The following is a 21,069-nucleotide window of genomic DNA, read 5'->3' as shown; positions in this document are numbered from 1 at the left end:
CGCACTGTATCATGAGCGCAGCCGAAGCGCGAGAGCTCATCGCGGCTGGCATGGCTCCCGTTGCTCCAGAACCGTACATCATCGTCGCCGGAAGCAATGAACGGCAGCCCACGTTGCATCGTCGCGGCTCCTGCCGCCAGAACCTCGCCCTCGGGTCTCAAAGGAGGCACAGGTGCACCTGGAGGTACGAACTCTGAAACAGGAACTGCGAGCCCCTCCCTCGCACGACGAACCGCGGGAGAGCAACCCACTGACCCTGATGGGCAACCAAGACGTGTGCCCTGCCAACCGCCGGTAGCGCTTCACCAGCATACGTGTGCAATGCGAGGGTAGCACGAGCGGACTCAACTCGAAACCCGATCAGTGCCCCGATCATCTCGACCTCCACTGGCATTGGTCCTGTCACCGTCGGACCAATTGAAAACAGGTTCAACATTGGCAGCATCAGTGCCCCGATCATCTCGACCTCCACTGTCATTGATCTTGTCACCTCCGGACCAATTGAAAACAGGTTCAACATCGGCAGCATCTACTGCTCGGGGTCGCCGGGATCACTAGGCCCAGGCTGCAAGACTCGACCCGGGGCGTAAAAGTGTACGCAATGCACAAAACACCGTATCGGCAGTAGGTCTCGACCTGGGACGTAGGGGTCGCTTCGCACACCGCCATCCATGACCAGCATGATGAGCACTGACTCTCGGCACACACACCGTAGACGTCCCCGAGTGCTCAGACCGCCGTCCGATTGACTGCATTGCAACGCTCGCTCCCGACCCGCGCCGAAGACCGTGCATGCGGCTGTGCGCACCTGGAACATCGCACTAACCTCCGAATCATCTGCTGCGCACCCACCCTCGAGACCCCGGACATTCCTCAGAGCTCGTGCGACAGCCGATGCCCCGTCTGAGCTGAACTTCATGTCCTCGTCCTTTAGCCGTGGCATCGCAGAAACCATTTCCGAGGCTTGCAAAGCAGAAATAAAACGAACTCCGAGCGCGGCCGTCGTCCCCTCAACGTGACACGCAGGCGCCGGCGGGACGTCAGGCTGCAGGACTCGACCCGCCCTGAAGCCGTGCGCGCGAAACTCACGATGCGCTTCCCTGGGACCCTCTCCAGGTGTGAACTCGAACTGCGCGCGGTGCGCTGAGTTACTCGCTGCAGCGATCCAATCGCCCCGGCCAAAGACTCCAAGTCAATACCGACGTAACCCCAGGCACTTTGCACACGCCGATCCGAAACAGACTCGTCGCCAATTGTAATGTCCGGAGGGCAGCGGGACTCAGATAGTCGTGAGGATTCTCGAACACTGTTTATTGCCCGTCCAGATGCACACTACTACAGACTGCACAGACTACACAGACTACACAGACTACACAACGCCTCAGGCGGCGCAACACCTATATCCCGTGCAGGCACGTGACCACTCCAAAACCACTCCTCCATGCCTCCGCCACGCTACCCGCATTGTGCCCTGCCCCCGCAGGCCCAGTACACCACAAATGCAATCACTGGAACAGACATGAATGCAAATGGTACAAAAAGTTTTGAAATAAATAATCAACAAACTTATTTGAATCTATCCAAAAGTTTCTTGTGTAAATTTAAATTCATGAAGGCTGGGAATAACACAAATGCTACACTTGTAAATGATTTCTTCTGGAAAATGTTTGATAGTGTTCGTTTGTACATTGGAACACAAGAAGTTGAAGCGGTTGATTATGTCTCTGCTGTATCTGAAATGATGAAATTTACACTCTATTCATTCAGTGATAGAATGGGAAAGGGGCTGTCGAAGGTTTTATTTCTGATATGTCAACGGGAACAAACACAGACCCTGGATATCCTCAAAGGAAAGGAATGTATAATGATGATACAAAAGCAGGTAATAGTTTTAATGTGGCAGTTCCTCTTAAAGGTATATTTGGATTTTGTGATCATGATAAAGTTCTGTATGGTCTTAAAATTAGATTTCAACTACAAAGGAATGATAATCAAAATAGATTACTTTTTGGTGTTTCTCGTGCTTTTGGTGATCAGAATAAATTTGTAATTTATGAAATGAGTTGGTATATTAGTGAATATACTCCGAATCTTAAAACAGAAGAGTTGTTGAATGGAAGACTTAACTCAAAGAAACCACTCAATGTATCATACCTCAAAAGAAGATGTCAACACGTTAAACTAAACCAAACCACTTACACGTGGAATTTGGGTGTTCTAGAAGGAAAGCCACGATATCTGTGGATCATTAAAAAAAAACAGATGGTGATACTGCTATTGATAAGAATAATGCATTGAGTGATAATGCGAAGGTGAAACAACTTCGTGTTTCTCTAGATCAGCGTTTCTCAACCTTTTTACCCTTGTGGAACCCTTGAAATAGTTTTCATGTCTCAGGGAACCCCTGCATAAAAATTATTATATACCATTATTAATATCTAGCTCTTTTATATTTTTATCGTAGTTCACGTGGTAAATATAATATATTTTTTCGGATGCCTGGTTTAAGGAAAAAATGACCCCCTTTTGGTCAAATTTATTGGCAATGAAAAAAAAAACATACTGCTCGTTTATGAGACCTCACACCGAGGTTTTAATTCACACAAAAAAAACTTTTTTATATCAAAACAAACAAACACACCTCATGTAAGTTGATAAACAAAACTTAAAAAAAAATAAAGTTGAATCAATAAAGGTAAACAGAAGAACTAACAGAGAGAGAGAGAGAGAGAGAGAGAGAGAGAGAGAGAGAGAGAGAGAGAGAGAGAGAGAGAGAGAGAGAGAGAGAGAGAGAGAGAGAGAGAGAGAGAGAGAGAGAGACTGAGACTTCACGCTTGGAAGCACAGAGAAGATAGATGGACACACCGTGCATGCATCCCGTACTTGAGTCAGTCACTCAATGATACACGAATCCGCCGCGTGCAGGACATCCACTAACCAGTGAGGGCGGTTTCACACTGGCGCCATATAGACATCGTTAAATACATTCCCTATGGTTGTTATAATTGTAAATAATATAAGAGGTCGAAGCCTCTATTATAATAACCAAGGAGTTTCCAACAATATGCCGTACGTGTATTGTAAAACTACGAATATTAAATCAAAGAAAAACTACTCAAAAATGCATTAGCCTATTTATTACTGTTTCTCGCGGAACCCCTAGCGACCTCTTGCGGAACGCTAGGGTTCCGGGGAACCCCGGTTGAGAAACACTGCTCTAGATGGAACATTTTATCCACGAGATAGATTGGAAATTAATTGGGAAAAAAATGATTTTGCTGAAGCATACAAGTCTTACCAAAAGGTGTGTGAAAGTAATGGAAATAAAGAACCTATTTTGGATATAACAGCTTTTAAAAGTTTGTATACAATCTATGCGTTTGATCTGAGTGCTCAAAATGAAACTATAAAGTCAAATCGAGTGGATACTTCCCCATACATTGAAAGAGGAGAGAGTGAAGAAGTTGATACATATTGTTTGCTTTTGGAAGAAACAAAATTACAGATTAATACAGATAATGGTGTTATGATTAGTCTCACATAATTTTTTTGTTAAATAAAGGAGTGGCAAAGTACCAACTGGGGTATATGTTAATCTAATCAATCTTCATAAACTATCATCTTGTGTTCAAAATCAAAAGCCTTCTACAATTAACGTTAATACAATTCAGAGAAAAGGAGCAGTAAGAATTGATGTTTTGCTCACAAGAGAACAGGTTAAAATCTTGAATGATACTGGCTCACTTAAAATTAAAATGACAAAACCAATGTTGAAAAAATATTCAATAAGAGAGACGAGTGGAGGATTTCTCCCATTTCTAATTCCTTTATTTGCTGGTTTAAGTGCCGTTGGAGCATTGACGGGTGGTATTTCAACAGCGGTGAAAACTGCCAACGAAAGGAAGGCTCAACTCCAGGCTCAAAAGAATTGGAAAGACATAACAAAGAGTTGGAGAAACAAATTAGTGGAAGTGGTGTAATTGTAGATTTTGCTGAAAAACTTGAAAGTCTGCCTGATAAAGCGAGATTGTTAGTTGGAGATATGCTTTCTTCTATCGCACAAGCAGGTGTAAAATTAACTAAAAGGGGTAATGGATTATATCTTTCTAATAAATAAATGAGCATTGATGAGTGGTTTAAAGAATTTGGAAAGAATACAACATCAAATTTACAACTTGTCAAATATTGAAAGAAATTAAAAATTCATAATGTGGTTATTTGTATGAGAGATGAATTAACATACGTGCCTAAACATACAAAAAATATTATTATGAACTTAGAAGATAATAATGGGAACGGTTCTCATTGGGTTTGTATTTTTAATTGTCAAGACAAATATTATTTTGATAGTTTCGGTTAGTCATAAAGTCTTAAAGTCTTTATGTCATCTTTATGCCACCTGTTAAAGTCATAAAATTCTTACAGAATGGTGTTTATCAAACATTTCAAGTCCAAGAATTAAATTCCAAGTGTTGTGGTCAATTATGTCTATATGTGTTATTTCAACTCAACAAAAATATAAAAATTTATGACATTCTTTTTAATCTAATATAAATGACTTATGTTGGTAAAGATGGTTCTATCTTTGGTGTATCCCAAGAACGGGATATTGATTTATCAAAATATTACACAAGGGCACAGGCTGAACGACAGAAATATAGTATAACAAAAAATATTAATATGAAAAATGCTTATAAATTAAAAAATTATCCAAGCCTGACTGACGTGAATGACTTGGTGAGATTAAGCGATTTATCACAATATATATTCTTAAATAAAACGGCCGTGTATTCCAAAGATACAGAAGTGTTGATTTTATCTCCAGGTCATACAGAATTCAAAGTTCGAATTAAAATAATTTTTTATAAGGAAGGGCGTATCGTTTGTATGACAATAGAACAATGGGGGTATGATATGAATGATTTAGGGTATAATTGGTCATTTAAAATTTACCTAGAAAACCTGGAACAATTAAATCAGTCTTGTAAGGAAGAATATTATCCACTTGGTATAGAGAATGAATTTTGTGGAAGCACGATTAGTAAACAACAAATAAAATAATTTAATAAGGGTAAATATAATAATGGTTTTGCCCGAGTTTATATCATGAAAACAGAAAAAAAACAGGATTATGTCGAATAAGTAAGGAAATACAAAATGATTTAACTATGGGGAGGTGTTTCATGTCATAATAATGTTCTGTCATATATTTCTAATACATAAATGACAGCAAGAAGGCTTCAAGAAAATTATCATTTCTGTCTCCAAGCATAGCTTCAAGAAAAGGGTATTCGGTATTTTAATAAATATGTTCTACAACATAAGAATGAGGTATTTTCAATAAAAGATTGGCATTATGCTGATGTTGATAAACCAACAACTTTGGATTTAATTAGAATGTTAAATAATGAAAAAATTATAAAGTTAAGAAAAGGTAAGGCTCTTAGAAATTCAAAATAAATTTTATTGGTTTCCTGTTGTCAAAAAAAATATTTTGAATACAGGAATAACAAGAAATCCTGATGAATATATGTATGATATTCTATGGGGTGTCAGTGATTCAAGGATAGTAAGGGACAAGGAAGGAGTTGAAGAGACAGAAGAAGAGAGAGAAGAGGAGGAAAAGGAGAAGAGAGAGAAGGAGGAGAGGGAGGAAAGAGCGAGAATAAATATATATGGAAACCAGTGAGATTAAAAAAAGATTGGAGGTATTACAGAAAATAAATGAATCTCAATGCACCGAGGAGGAAAACAAAGAATTGACAAGTCTATTCGAAATATTTTCGACAAGACTATTGATATCGTTTCAAGGCAAAGATATTGACTTTAAAGTTTTTCATTTTTTTTCTTAAATAAATGGAGGAGAAAGTGAAGACATTTCTAAGGATTATTTATGTTTTTAAAATCAAGATTCAAATGTGCATGTTGGAAACTAAAAAGGTTTTCGCACTCTGTAGGAATTTTTCTCATAAATAAATGAGTTATTGTCTCAAATGTAAAAAGAAAACTAATACTAAAAATATTTCATATTTTAAAAGTAAAAATAACAGGGTTATACAAAAAGGAACATGTTCGGTGTGTGGTTCAAAAAAAAATCAATTTATCTCCCAACACAAACTCAGAGGAGATATACAAAAGTTTTTATCAGGAAGTAAATTTACAACTACTGGAATACCAGGGGAATTACATCTACCAGGGTATTCTTTCTGTGGTCCAGGCACAAACTTGGATAAAAGATGAGATGAGGCAGACAATCCTAAACCATGGAGTAAACCCATCAATCGGGTTGATGAAGTGTGCATGAGACACGATATTGATTATGGGAATACCACAAGGTTGGAAGAAAAACATGAAGCCGATAGAGAAATGTTGTATAATTTGTCTCCGATACAAAATCCAGCCTTGAGAGAAAAAGTTGATAGGTTCATTGTGAAGAAGATGATCAGTGCTAAATTGAAACTTGGAAATTCAAAAAACTTATAGGCTCTAATGATGTCATTAAGATTGAAGAGCAATTAGCTGATGAATTGCATAAACCAATATTCACAAAGTTTCAGAGAAGGAAGGTTTATTCCAAGGAAGTTGATTATATCTGGTATGTTGATTTGATTGAACTCAATAATGATAAGGGGTACAAATATGCTTTAACCGTTGTCAATTTGAGGAGTAGATATGCGTGGATTGTCCCTTTAAAAAACAAAACAGGTAATACTCTTATGTTGGCCTTTCAACAGATATTTAATAAAAGTAAGAGAAAACCTAAAAAATTGTGGACTGATGAGGGTAGAGAGTTTTATAACAAGACATTTATGAATTTTCTAAAAACTAACAGTATTACATGATACAGTACCTTTAATGAAGGAAAAGCCGTTGTTATTGAACGTTTTAATCGTACCTTAAAAGAGAGACCATATAAAAAAATTCACAGAACTCGGTTCACAACAATGGTCATCTTTTATTCAGGATATTGTGGATAAGTATAATGACACGATTCACACGTCAACGAATATGAAACCATCAGAAACATTTACAAAATTAAAATATGAAAAAGAGATTAATGTCAAAAAGCCTAAGTTCAAACTTGGTGATATAGTCAGAATATATAGATGGAAATCTCATTTTGAAAAGGGTTATACAAAGCGGTGGACAAATTAACTTTTTTAAATTGTTGATGTGATAGATACAGTTCCTTGGACTTATAAAGTATATGATTTAGAAGGGGAAGAGATTTTAGGTTCATTTTATTCACAGGAATTATAAAAGACAAAACTAAGCAAATAATACTCATGGGAGCAATAGGTTGGCGCTTCACTCCCCTCTACTATACACCTTGATGGACACTCGCGGACCAAGTCCGATGTGTATAACGGTTAAATTTAAAAAATATATATATATAATATGTGTCAAGGGGGACGTTCTTAGATCTGGAACCCCAAACACAGAATCCTCGACTACATAGTCAAGGCTTAACTTTTGTTTGTTGGTGTGTGTGCAGTGGGGGACATTCTTAGATCTGTGAACCCCAAACACAGAATCCTCAACTGAATAGTCAAGGCTTAACTGTGTGTGTGTGTGTGTGTGCGTGTGTGTGCGTGCGTGTGTGTGTGTGTGTGTGTGTGTGTGTGTGTGTGTGTGTGTGTGTGTGTGTGTGTGTGTGTGTGTGTGTGTGTGTGTGTGTGTGTGTGTGTGTGTGTGTGTGTGTGTGTGTGTGTGTGTGAGAGAGAGAGAGAGAGAGATAATATAACAGGGAGCACAATGAACTCTAACCCTCACATTCAAAATATGAACCCCAACGCAAACCCGCCCTAACCCTCACGTTCAAAATCTCAACCCCAACCCTCACATTCAAAATCTCAACCCCAACCCAACCCTCGCCCAACACAATATCTTTATTTTAAATACGTATTTCAACAATATATATTTTTTATGTTTTTTTCTCTTCTTCCAATTCTGTCTTTTAAAGCTTTCAGGTTTGATGAAGTAGAAAGGGGGAGTAAGAACTTTCCTGCACTTTCTTCCCAGAACTTTCTTGATATTGCTCTCATCAAGCACCATCCAACAAAGAACTACATTGATAGGTTGAGATCCCCAAGAGTCTTGGTAGAAACCACATTTCAAGTCTCCAAAATAAACCCAACTTTCAAAGTCTCCAAGATATAACCACATTCCTGTTGAGTTTCCAAGATATGTATCACATTGTGAGTTATCAAGCCAGAACCCACATTTCAAGTCTCCAAAAATATAACCATCTATCCAAGACTCCAAGGTAGAACCACAATTTCCAGAAATACTGTGGGTTTCAGTGATAGATCTCACATAGTATAACTGTGGATCATCAAGGAAATCTCCATTTTTCAAAATGTCTGAAATTTGTGAGTCTTCAAGGTGGGTTCCATATTTAGAACCATCTTGGCAGAACCCTTTTCCCAAGTCTCCAAGATAGTTATTTAAACCATCAAGGCAGAACTCATTTATTGATTTTTTTCGAAATTTGTGAGTCTCCAAGGTAAAACTTGTATTTTGGCTCATCAAGGTATAACTTGTTCAGTGGGTATTGTCTTGATAACTCGCAATGAGTACTATTGCTGAAAAACTCTTTTTCAGGATTTTGCTGGTCTCCAAGGTGCAACTTTTTGGTTGGGTCATCAAGGATGAGCTCGTTCTGTGGGTCTTGGTCGCTCATAAGGTCTTCAACCAAACCAACAATTTCATCCCAAGTTGTGGCAAAAGCAGTATTTTCATTTTGTATTTCAGATACAATTTCCTGAGAGAAAATAATAATGTATTAATTAAGTGATTTAGTTATTAAATGATTATATGCTTAAATCAAACTCTGTGAATAGGAAAATAAAATCTTACCTCAATAGATAAGAGGTTTGAATCCAGTTCATCAACTTGAAGGTTTAGTTCCATACAAGTAGTAGAACTCCAAGGAATTCCAAAGTCATCCCACTCAAACTCAGCACAGCACTCCTTTCTCAGTAAAAGTAAAAATATGTTTAAAATGGAGTCTGGGTTTGAAGCTTTTATCGAGAAAGACTGGTGGGTGTGGTTTACTTTTTCAAAATGGAGAATTCTTTGAAAATTCCCTGGGCAAGCCCAAGCAAGCCTTGTGATTGAGATGTTGTTAGAATGGACAAATTTTTTTCAAAATGGAGAATTCTTTGGAAATTCCCTGGGCAAGCCCAGGCAAGCCTTGTGAGTCATGTTGTTAGAATGGAGAAAGAATTTTCAAAATGGAGAATTCCTTGGAAAATCGATTAAGTATAATTGATTAAGGTTTCCTTTTTCAAAATGGAGAATTCTTTGGAAAATCGAATAAGTATAATCGATTAACGTTTCCTTTTTCAAAATGGAGAATTCTTTGGAAAATTGATTAACAGGAAATGATGTAAGAGTATGTGGTCCTCACAAAAGAGGGTGGGGCTTAGGAAAAGTGGGTGGAGCTTTAGGGAAGTTGGGTCATGAAAGTGGGCGTGGCTTAAAAAGTGGGCAGAGTTTAGGGAAAAGTGGGTGTGGCTTATGCAAAAATAATCTGAGGCTCAGGAGGGAGTCAAACAAGAGCATTGAGAGAAGTATATCATTTCATAATGACACAAAAGGGGTATTGTATCTTGAAAAATATAAAGATTCAAATGTTTTTAAAAAAAATATTTTAGATGGGGATTATTGTGCAAAGAAAATTAAACTATTGAAGGAATTTGAGAATGAACAAATCTTTATCGGTTCAATGAGTGAGCTAAACAATATGCATTGGTTATTTGAAAAAAGTGCTCCTGGGCTAAAAAGGGGAGGCTATTAAAATCTCCATTCACTTACATGTTTTAGATATTTCAACAGCAGAGAATTCAACAGGTTGGGATAAAAAGGAGGTTTAATTTTTAGGGAAAAAAATATGAATCACTGAGAATCTCCCATTCGTTAACATGGGGGAAAATGAGCCAGAATCAGTATATTCACCCTACTAGCAACATGGGCCAAATTTGGTGCTTTTGGAAGAATCTGAACCAAGAAATCCCTAACATCCTTGACTATACATGCCCTCACTACATGTTGGCCTACCACTTCGTCAACATCATGCCTCTCCAACGGCTGCCATGACCTTGCCTCTGTTATCACACACGGTTCGCACAGTACTTTTTGAGAGTCCCACACGTCTTGTGACATGCTTAATGATTTGTGATTTCGTGGAAACAATGACCATTTACCAGTATTATTTTAGTTCGGATAATTCATAGCCACCGCCAGGTGGCGCTTCGCCACCAATAAAGTCAAAATTGACATGAAGTAGCAAAGGAAACTTTTTTTTAATTTTTACTCCATTGCACATGAGTACTCATTGTGACGTCGAAACGCGAAGGACCGGGCATGATCTCGACCTATTATCCTCCATGTAGCATGTTTTTGGCCCTGAACGAGTTGATGTGTGTTTTTAACCAAGCCCATGCCCCCTCTCCGAGGGGAAGAAAAGAAAAGAAAAAAAAAAAGGACAGAAAAAAACATACAAAAACAACAACAACAAAAAATTTATTTCATTAATTAAAATGATCTTGGGTTGGTGTGGTGTTGAGGTGTTCGCGCAGGCATGATGGGCTGAATAGTCTCCACGTGTGTTGGATTTCCTTGTTGTCCTTGTTGTATATGTTTCCATCTCTGCTGTGCTGTATATTCAAGATATAATATATAATCAGTCTGCTGCTTTGCCGAATTGCACTGTCGGCTCTCAGCTGAATGCCTGAATTAAAACTTTGTAGTACTGTGCACTTTAAATGTTGTGCTGCAGTGCGACATGCCACGCCCAGCTGGCACCACGTGCTTTGGCGTTCCGTCCACCCTTGAAATGAATCACTTCGATGTTCTTCGGAGCTTCGAGCGTGCAAAGCATCCCAAACAATTGGCTCAATGGTTTTCGCACGCAAGATCTCTTTGCTCTCCCATTTGGAAGCCAAATGAAAATGGATCCAAAGCTTTATCGCTCATTAACCGTTTAATTGGATGGTCTCAACGAGAAACCAAATCATTAACTGTCCGGGATTAAATCAGAGTCATTTTATTGAGGTTTTACATAAACGTTTCTTGCCATTAACAAAAATGTATCTTGTATTTTGAGTCACGATAGTTAAAATCTCATTTTCTTCTTTTGGTTTCATTTGAATTTTGGGCTGATCAGGAGAAATATACTTATTACACACCAGCAAATACAACCCGTCGCTTCACTAATGCGGGTTTTATTAAAGGGGGGGGAAGAAGAAGGAAGGGGGGAGGGAGAGAGAGAGAGAGAGAAAGAAAGAAAGAAAGAAAGAAAGAAAGAAAGAAAAAAAGAAAGAAAGAAAGAAAGAAAGAAAGGAAAAAAAAAAGTAGGATAGGGAAGGGAGGGTGAGAGAACGAAGAGGAATGAGCGAGGGTGGAGGAGTGAGGAGGGGGAGCAAGGAAGGGGGAAGAGCGAAGAAGCGGGGGTGTGGAAAGTGACGCCTCACCAAACATCACTATACACTCCGGGAGGGAGTGGGGGAGAGAAGGGGGGAAGTGGGGAGTCGGTTTCGGAGGAGGTGAGTATGAGGGGATCGGGTTCTGGAGTTGCTTTTGGTTGGGGAACTTGTCAAGAATAGAGGGGGGAGGGGTAGTTCAGAATTGAACAAAATAGAGTACGTTGACAGAGCACTCGAAGACCGCCCCATGATGTACGTGGGGGGGTGCAGAGGGAAAGGTTGAAGGAGAAAGTGAGCATGAGGGGAAAGGAAGAGAAATAAAACGTGCCCAAACAACAACATTGTCTTTTTAACCACCAAGTATTATATCTATCTATGATTCCAGCTGTGTGTGTGTGTGTGTGTGTGTGTGTGTGTGTGTGTGTGTGTGTGTGTGTGTGTGTGTGTGTGTGTGTGTGTGTGTGTGTGTGTGTGTGTGTGTGTGTTTTTCTGTGTTTCTGTGTTTCTGTGTGTGTGTGTGTTTGTGTGTGTTTGTGTGTGTTTTTCTGTGTTTGTGTGTGTGTTTGTGTGTGTGTTTGTTTGTGTGTTTGTTTGTGTGTTTGTTTGTGTTTGTTTGTGTGTTTGTTTGTGTGTTTGTTTGTGTGTGTGTGTGTGTGTGTGTGTGTGTGTGTGTGTGTGTGTGTGTGTGTGTGTGTGTGTGTGTGTGTGTGTGTGTGTGTGTGTGTGTTTGGGGGGGGCACCATGGGCGGCCTGCTCTCGTCTCGTTCCCGGGTTTTGTAAGTGTTTGCCAAGACAAGTACTCTGGCAAGACTCTTCTTTCTTGTTCCTCCTCGGTCTACCTTTCCGTTTACACAATGTGCGACATTGTTATACGATCTGACAAACGGAAGGTTTTTTTTTCTCCCACATCAGTTTAAAATTTCTAGTGAAGAAATTGATTGAAGTTTTCCCAAGTAGTCGAGCTAGTAAATCTGGAGGTTAGGACCAACGCGTACACGAGGCGGCGGGGAGGATTCCTGGGAGGAGGTTCAAAGTTTCTGCCTCTGTGCTTCCTTCATAAATCGAGGCCCCCTTGTTATTCAATGTCTCACAATGATTTGTAGTAAAATTTAATTGATCAATATGGATAACGTATTAAAGTTGAGATCTAAAACATTCTTGAGCGATTAATTGAACTCGCATTGAGACGATGCGTTGAGAGCTCTGTTCAAAGAACACAACGTGGACGGTGCGGGCGGGGGTTGCGCGAAATAACAGCGGGACGTGTGGAGGGCGTGTCGTGGGCGTGTCGAGGGCGTGTCGAGGGCGTGTCGTGGGCGGAGCTATCCAAGTTTTCTCCAAGGCGCGCACCGATCGGGTCTCGGTGTTGCGGTATAAGCGGTGAAAAACGGGATCGACGAAGGTGAGGACCCGTGCTCCGTCTGAGAGTTCCTTGTAAACTGAAAGGTCTTCAACTTAAAGTTGAGCACACATCATGAGACTTATGTTAAATGGTCCAGTTTATTTAATTACCTTTTTTGTTTGTAAATCTGAGTATTGATAAGGATTGTAGTTTGACTTGTTGAGATAAGTCCTCGAGCTTTTGAAATGGTGATATGAGCGAGATGTGAATGAATCGTCCAACGATCACTGGAGGAATCTTTCATGGCGTTTCTGTATTGTGAGTACTTATTGATGTTGGTACAAGCTGAAGAACACTCAACCCGTTTTCCTGCCTTTGATTTGGAACTTGTGATATATATATATATATATATATATATATATATATATATATATATATATATATATATATATATATATATATATATATATATATATATATATGTGTGTGTGTGTGTGTCGACAAATCGGTCAGAAATAGCCCACACGGTGCAGCTGTTGGTGTTGCGTGGACCCACCATTGCTGTGGCTTGCGCCCATCCGCGAGAACCTATTCCCTCTTTGCACAGACATGGTGAAATGTGTAATTACTATGTGGATCGTATTATTGCGCTGTTGGAGAAGGAGCCCCCCTCCCCCCCAAAAAACCGCACGACCTCGTAACATCTCCACACTAAGGCGGTCGTTTGGCGACCTCACCCGCCACGCTCCGCCCCACCCCACGCCGCATCCCACGCGCCACCCCATGCCGCGCCCCACCCCACTCCACCCCACCGCACGCTCCGCCCCATGCTCCGCCCCACGCGCCACCCCACGCTCCACTCCACCCCACCCCCACGCCGCGTCCCACCCCACCCCACCCCACGCTCCACTCCACCCCACCCCACGTCGCGCCCCATCCCACGCTCCACGCCGCGCCCCACCCCACCCCACGCTCCACCCCATCCCGCCCCACGCTCCATCCCACGCTCCACGCTGCGCCCCACCCCACGCCCCACCCCACGCTTCACTCCACCCCCACGCTCCACTCCACCCCACCCCACGCTCCGCCCCATGCTCCGCTCCACTGCGCCCCACGCGCCACCCCACGCTCCACTCCACCCCACCCCCACGCCGCGTCCCACCCCACCCCACCCCACCCCACACACCCACTCCACCCCACCCCACGTCGCGCTCCATCCCACGCTCCACGCCCCGCCCCACCCCACCCCACGCTCCACTCCCCCCCCACGCTCCACTCCCCCCCCCCGCTCCACTCCCCCCCACCCCACCCCACCCCACGCTCCACTCCACCCCACCCCACCCCACCCCACGCTCCACTCCACCCCCACGCTCCACTCCACCCCACCCCACCCCACGCTCCACTCCACCCCACCCCACGCCCACCCCACGCTCCACTCCACCCCACCCCCACGCTCCACTCCACCCCGCCCCACGCTCCACTCCACCCCGCCCCATGCTCCACTCCACCCCACCCCCACGCAGCGCCCCACCCCACCCCACCCCATGCTCCACCCCACCCCACGTCGCGCCCCATCCCGCCCCATGCTCCATCCCACGCTCCACACCGCACCCCACCCCACGCTCCACCCCATCCCGCCCCACGCTCCATCCCACGCTCCACGCTGCGCCCCACCCCACGCTCCACCCCATGCCGCGCCCCAACCCACACCGCGCCCCACCCCACGCCGCGCCCTGCTCACTGCGTCTGGGTTCGCCAGCACATCCATACACACGCTCGACCCCTCAATCACCCTGTCGTTGTCATTTGTAGTCTCCTTGTAGTATTAAGCACAATAATTTTAAATGGTTTCTCCCTTCCTGTGTACAATGTATATTTGTGTAATTTTTAATATTAACCACGTGCACAGAACCGATGATTGAGGGGTTTAACTAATTAATTACCATATTTAAATTGCACAACCACCTTAAAACCTCCTCTCTGCATTAAAAAGCATTCTCAATTTTAACGTTGCTGGGGTTCAAATGACGTGTTTCGAAGGAAGATGATGTATGAAGACGCAAACAGTACTCAATAATTCAATTTTTATAAGTGCCACCCGACGTCGTCATCTTCAGATGCGGCAAATGGCTGTAGGTTAGTATTGATTCTTCCAGGAGCACGACAGTGCCCACTGTAGACCAGGGCAACAATTTGTAATTTGTCTGAGGTGCCGGCGATGGCTCACCTATTCTTCACGAAGGACACAGTGGTATCTTTAAAGTCCATCAACTAATGCCGGTAGATGGGACTACTAGTTCGACGTCCGTCCGAGGGACGACCACGCCAGTTCGACGTCCGTCCGAGGGACGACCACGCCAGTTCGACGTCCGTCCGAGGGACGACCACGCCAGTTCGACGTCTGTCCGAGGGACGACCACGCCAGTTCACCGTCCGTCCGAGGGACGACCACGCCAGTTCGACGTCCGTCCGAGGGACGACCACGCCAGTTCGCCGTCCGTCCGAGGGACGGCCACGCCAGGTCGACGTCAGTCCGATGGACGACCACGCCAGTTCGACGTCCATTTAATGTTTTGTTCTTTTTAACATGTTTTGTTCGACATTTTTAAATGTTTTGTTCATTATATGATCAGCTGGACTTCCTTTCAAATGTTATTCACGTACTAACAGTCATATTTAAGAAGTAAAAAAAAAATTGAAGTTTTTTTTTTTTTTTTTTTTTTTTTTTTTTTTTGAAAAACGTCAAAATGTGTATAAATGAGAGGTAATACTGTATTGTGTTTATGAAAATGATCGTACATGCGTGTTGTCCCAATTCGAGAGGAGTTTTCAACCCATTAAGTTCAGAACCTCTCAGGAGTTTTCAGTAAATTTGGCGGATAAATTAAAAGCGATAACATCCAGCGAGCTGTGCAAGGTAGTCGTGGTCGGATGGAGACCACGACTCTTGGCAGAGCATCGACAAGCGTCTTGAGGGTTTCCATGGTAAAGAACAATCATGGACAGGTCACCACGCCTCGCAGGGAGCGGAAATTTCCACTGAGTAACCATTGGCATCAATCCCATACAATGAGGGCCAAGCAACAATGCTTTTACCCACTTCACCACCAAGTCTCTCATGCAACATGATATATATATATATATATATATATATATATATATATATATATATATATATATATATATATATATATATATATATATATATATATCCTTTAAGTTAAAATTGGAAATCTACAGTTTGACAATGGGTTGAGAAGTTTTTCAGAAGAAATTCGGCTTATTAAGCACTGAAATGTGAGGAATGACCAAATTATTTCCATATCCTCGAGTCGTGATTTTATTTTTCCTCTCAAGGGATTCCATCCATCTGTGAATGAAACGACGTTTCCTTTGTTCTATTCATAGTTTGAAAATTCTTGCTGTCTGTAGACCTTTCTTGACTGTCTTCTGGTACCACTACAGCTTATTTTCAGAGAATCGGTAGATAAGTAGAGAACAACATGATGCCAATGAGGTCCTTGATCTCCATAAGGAAATTACAAGCGTGTGGAACAGCTGCCTTGATAAACCTGTGAAATGTGGTTTGTATAGATTTGAATGGTGGTTCTTTAGTGTGGTTTACAGCACTGTTTTCTGACAATGGGTGGTTGTACCTGACAGGCTGTCCAACATGTCGATGGTTTCGGAAATTCTGAAGTATGTCACGATGGAGGAGGGACAGACCGAAATGACGGTATGGAAGAAAGAACAACACAGAAGCTTGTACACACACTCGGGTTAACATTCACTGCCCGTCTGGTGCTTAAATAAATAATTTGACTACTAGTATTTCACTGTCATCAGCCTCATGCTCATGGAGGAATCTGCACAGGTATCCATGCAGGACAAGGTAATTCAGAGGCAATTGACAAGTCAGACATACAGCATATGCTATTTGAACTTGGGTATGCTTTGTGCTCAGATGTGAAGACTAACCAGGAGAAATAATAAAACCACCTCTCTGAAACTTTTTTACAGTAACCACCTTCTGGTTAAACTTCCAATATCCAGGCCAACGGCACACCTCAACTCCATTGTTCCTCTCTTCTACCGTCTAGAGAACTGCCTTATCTAGGCCGTTCTTACCCACCGTTCCTTCCAGGGATTCAATCAGGCAGTGCACCACCACCTCATGTCATCCCCCATCCCGATCCATGAACTTCATTACCCCCCCATTAATCCTTCCTAACTCTGCTGGTTTCAGTATTTCATCCCCATGTGTCTGTCTATCTGTCTCTCTCCTTTTCCTGTTAATTTATTCCCTATCTGGTTGTGTCCAATTGTTGTCCTTGGTTTACAGCATTGTCGATTCACCATTACTCTTCCATGAGTCTCTCTTGGAGAGGAATTTAAAAAAAAAAAAGACTCCGACCTCACACACTCCAGTGTCCTTCCTTCTCCCACCTCTGTTGGATCAATATATGAAGAGTTCATCTTCAATATGCTATATGTATTTTTTTTCATGATTATGAAAATTAACTCCCCCCCCCCCCCCATTGACTAAAATATTTTACTTTAGATTAAATAATGAACATATAATTACAGATGAAACTCTATTTCAAGAAAAAATTGGCATAACAAGCATTAGATCAAGTAATTCTTGGTTATTGAAGTTTGAGTTTAGTATCTTTTCAATATCTGGTAATGTTTTTAAAAGTGTGAATTTTATTTATTTAATGTCAAAATATCACATTTTGATGAAATTTTTTAAAAATTATGCACCCAAAAGATCCCCTGCATCGAACATGGTAAAGTGACAAAACAATGACCTGAGCACCATATTATCAAAGTTTATAATAAAGTATTCCTTGATTAGTTTGGAGTTTGTGCCATAATCAGATATTCTAAAACAAAATGAACTAGAAAGGCACTCGGTAGAGTGCATACCCCGCCAGGCTGATTAGTTGACGTTTTTTATCCCACTGATAGGTCGGATCTGGATTCGGACCTGAACCAAAATCGAATCAATTCTTTCTCGTCACACACCCAACCTGCCTACAAAATTTTGTCTGAATCCATCCACAACTTTTTGAGATATCCTGCTATATATTGTTTTTGGCCTGATCTCCTAGTGGTGAAAAAAACCGCTGAAAAAATTATTGGATCCAGATCCAGATCTTCACCAAAATCGAATCATTTCGTCCGTGTCACATACCCAGACTCTCCACCAAATTTCGTCCGAATCCGTCCACAACATTTTGAGATATTTTGTTCACAAACAAACACACACACAGACAGACAGGGTGAAAACAATCTTCATCCACCTTCGATGGCGGAGGTGAACTTTGTTGTGGAGCAAAATGCTGGGGAAAGAAAGAGATATCTACAGATATTGAAGGTTATCAGAGGCGATCGACATAAGGTGCACAAATCTCAGTGCCATTGTGGTTAGAATATCTGCTCTGAGTCCAAGAGGTCAGTGGTTCAATTCTGACCCTGACCTTAGGGAAATACCAAAGACTACAAATACCATGTGCTGTTTCTTTCTCAAGAACAATGTACTCATCTTCTTCCGATTCTTCTGATGCACAGCATGAAATTCACACACAGGCAAATTCACACAGCATGAACACGAAAATCACGCTGCTATTTAGTCGTTCCGAGAGGAGAGCAAAAACAAGACCCTCTGTCTCAACTGCGCTCCTCACCCAACTATCTGCTCTCCGATCATGCCCTCTCCTCTCACGTCACACCAACCAATCATCAGCCTCAGGGGCCTGACTTGCTAGTCTGAAGTCAAGAAGGTGGGGTTTCTTGCCTGCTCGGAATGCTTGGCTCTGTTGTTGTTGTTGTTGTTATAAGAACGTAATTCTTTTATAGCTTTGTACATGCAAAAACCTAGGAAAAGTTCACAGAGGGCAATCGTATACTGGGAGAAATTAGCCTTAAACCTGACCTAATAAACACAGCACTGCCCCCCCCCCTAGTGTAACATGTAACAATCTTAAGCTGACAGTTTTCCTGACTTAAATTGCATCCAAATGTCTCCTGGTCGTCCACGGACCATGCTACTCCATATAGTCAAATCTTTACTCTGCAATTTCTCCATCGACCCCACAAACATAACAATATAAAGCTAACTTAAACACATTCGTGACTTACAAAACCTGTATTCATCAGCGCTATTTTTTTTTTAGCTTTGACTTGATTTCTTTTGGAGTTACTTTGACTCGGGTAATCGAGATCGACTTGCAGGCAAAAGGAAATATGACATAACAAGTTCGAATTGTGAACATACCCCGTGGGAGTTCATTCGTACAACTCTCAGGTGAGCGATAGCACGGACGACAGACAGTTTTGAAATTTGGTAAGATTTTCATCGCATCAGAAAAATAAACCAGAACACCTCACAAGAGTGATATGAGGCTCGTTTCATATCATCATTTGTGACTTCGTTTTGAGTTGGGCATCTCCCAGCGCATTTAATTTTTTTTAATAACAATTTAAAGAAAATGGGCCGAAAGGGCTAGAATCGCACTTTGGGCTGAGTTAATATCTGGGGAATGGTCTCCAGAATATACCTGTCAAGTTTGGTTCGGTTCCTTCCACTTATAACCGAGAAATAACAATTTTAAGAAAATGGGCCAAAATGGGCCGCAATCGCACTTTGGGCTCAGTTAGTGCCTGCACATGTGTCCAGTATATGCCTGTCAATTTTCATCGAATTATATTCACGAATAATGGAGAAATAGACGTTTAAATGAACTGGACAAAAGAAAAGAGAGAATGCGAGCGGCGCTTAGACCCTACCACCCTCTGCTCTAACTGCAGTGCTCCGAGGGATGGGCTTGGATGAACGCAATGTGCGAATTCCCCTGTAAGTGGGACGAGAATCCCTTGACCACAGGTGATGCTCCACCCCCTCCCAGATTCCTCACACATAGGCCTCCTTGTCCACCCTTAGCGCACGTTCAGTTTTACGCCTCAGCTCCCTGAACAGCTCAGCTCTGCCATTCAGCCTGGCCCTGCGACTCTGGTCAATGGTATCCAATGTCTCTTGAGAGACAAAATTCTTCTTTGCCCTGCGGTGAGTTCCAAGACATTTACCGGCAACATCAAGGACAGTGGTCTTGAAGGTAATCCATAACTCTTCAGGACCCCCCAAAGCACCCAGACCCCCCAAATCTCGACTCACCTTGTTCGCAAACTCCTCAGCTACTCTCTCATCCTTGAGCTTGCCGACATCCATCCTCGGCTGGGATGGTACCATCCTCCTGGATTTAAGGTGCAACTTCAGAGTTTCTACAACAAGCCGGTGGTCAGTATTGAGGAAATCAGCACTCCGGTAGACCCTGCAGTTCTGGATCATCCTCCAGCGACCATCAACGAGGACATGGTCAATCTCCTTTGCCACACCGCCAGCGTTGGAATACCAAGTCCAGCGATGAGCTTGTGGGCGCTGAAACCATGAACCAGCCACCCTAAGTCCATGACTTCTTGCAACGTCAAGGAACTTAGTGCTATTCAGGTTCACAGTTCCTGACCCATGGGCACCAACACGTCTCATAACCATCCCCATCAGTTCCAGTCGATGCTTTGAAATCCCACAAGACTGGAAGTGTATCTCGTCTGGGGCACTGATCAACCACAGACTCGAGCGTGGCGTAGAATGCATCCTTCACGGTGAGATCACTCGCCTCAGTCGGAGCATAGACAGAGACCAGGGAAATGACACCTAAGGAGTGACGAATCCTTCATCTCATAATACGCTCATTGACCGGTGTTACCTCAATTATCATTGGGGTCAGCTTATTAGACACAGCAACTCCTTGGGTATGGTAACCATCAGTGACCAGACCAATAGTAGGTGTAACCACCCACCATATCTCGCCACACTCCGGTCTCCGAACCTCAGAGAGAGAGCTGCAATCCCGATGTCCAAACGCTTGAGCTCAGATGATAACACAGACAGGTGATCATCCTCTCTTAGGGATAGGACATTCCAGGCACCCACCCGAAGGGACCGCCTCAGGTTAACCCAAGGAGACCGCCGTCTGGTGGACAACACCTCAGCACCACTCCGACACACTCTCCCGCAATCTGACCCAGGGAGGTGACCCTGTGGTTTCCCTCCTATCATCAAAGATTTGGGGTCCCGAAGGCTTTTCCCCAATCCCGTCATCCGGTGAGCTGCCCTGCGAAGGGAAGCTGCACAGGAGGTACTCCCATGGAGTGGGTTTTCAGATTTATTTGCGTTTTTGTATTTTGCGGAGTGAAGGGTTTTACGGTGGCCGGAGTGCAAATCCTGCCACCAAC

At 42.6% G+C, this 21,069-nt stretch overlaps 1 protein-coding gene across 1 annotated transcript in view; it reads left to right on the top strand.

Annotated features, from left to right (window-relative positions):
* Positions 1-12,692: 12,692 nt before the first annotated feature.
* Positions 12,693-21,069, top strand: part of LOC147010778 (annexin A2-like) — a 68,533-nt gene continuing 60,156 nt past the window's right edge. The window contains exons 1-2 of the mRNA XM_085859060.1: positions 12,693-12,831; positions 16,435-16,507. Coding sequence (XP_085715186.1) covers positions 16,445-16,507 — 63 coding nt within the window. The 5' untranslated portion in view covers positions 12,693-12,831; positions 16,435-16,444. The remainder of the gene's footprint in view (positions 12,832-16,434; positions 16,508-21,069) is intronic.

This window comes from Eptatretus burgeri, chromosome 16 (genome assembly GCF_056783735.1).
Source record: "Eptatretus burgeri isolate ZD-2024b chromosome 16, Ebu_testis_v1, whole genome shotgun sequence".
Lineage (NCBI taxonomy): Eukaryota > Metazoa > Chordata > Myxini > Myxiniformes > Myxinidae > Eptatretus > Eptatretus burgeri.
Note: the sequence above shows the minus strand (reverse complement) of the source record. Positions and strands in the feature narration are given on the sequence as shown.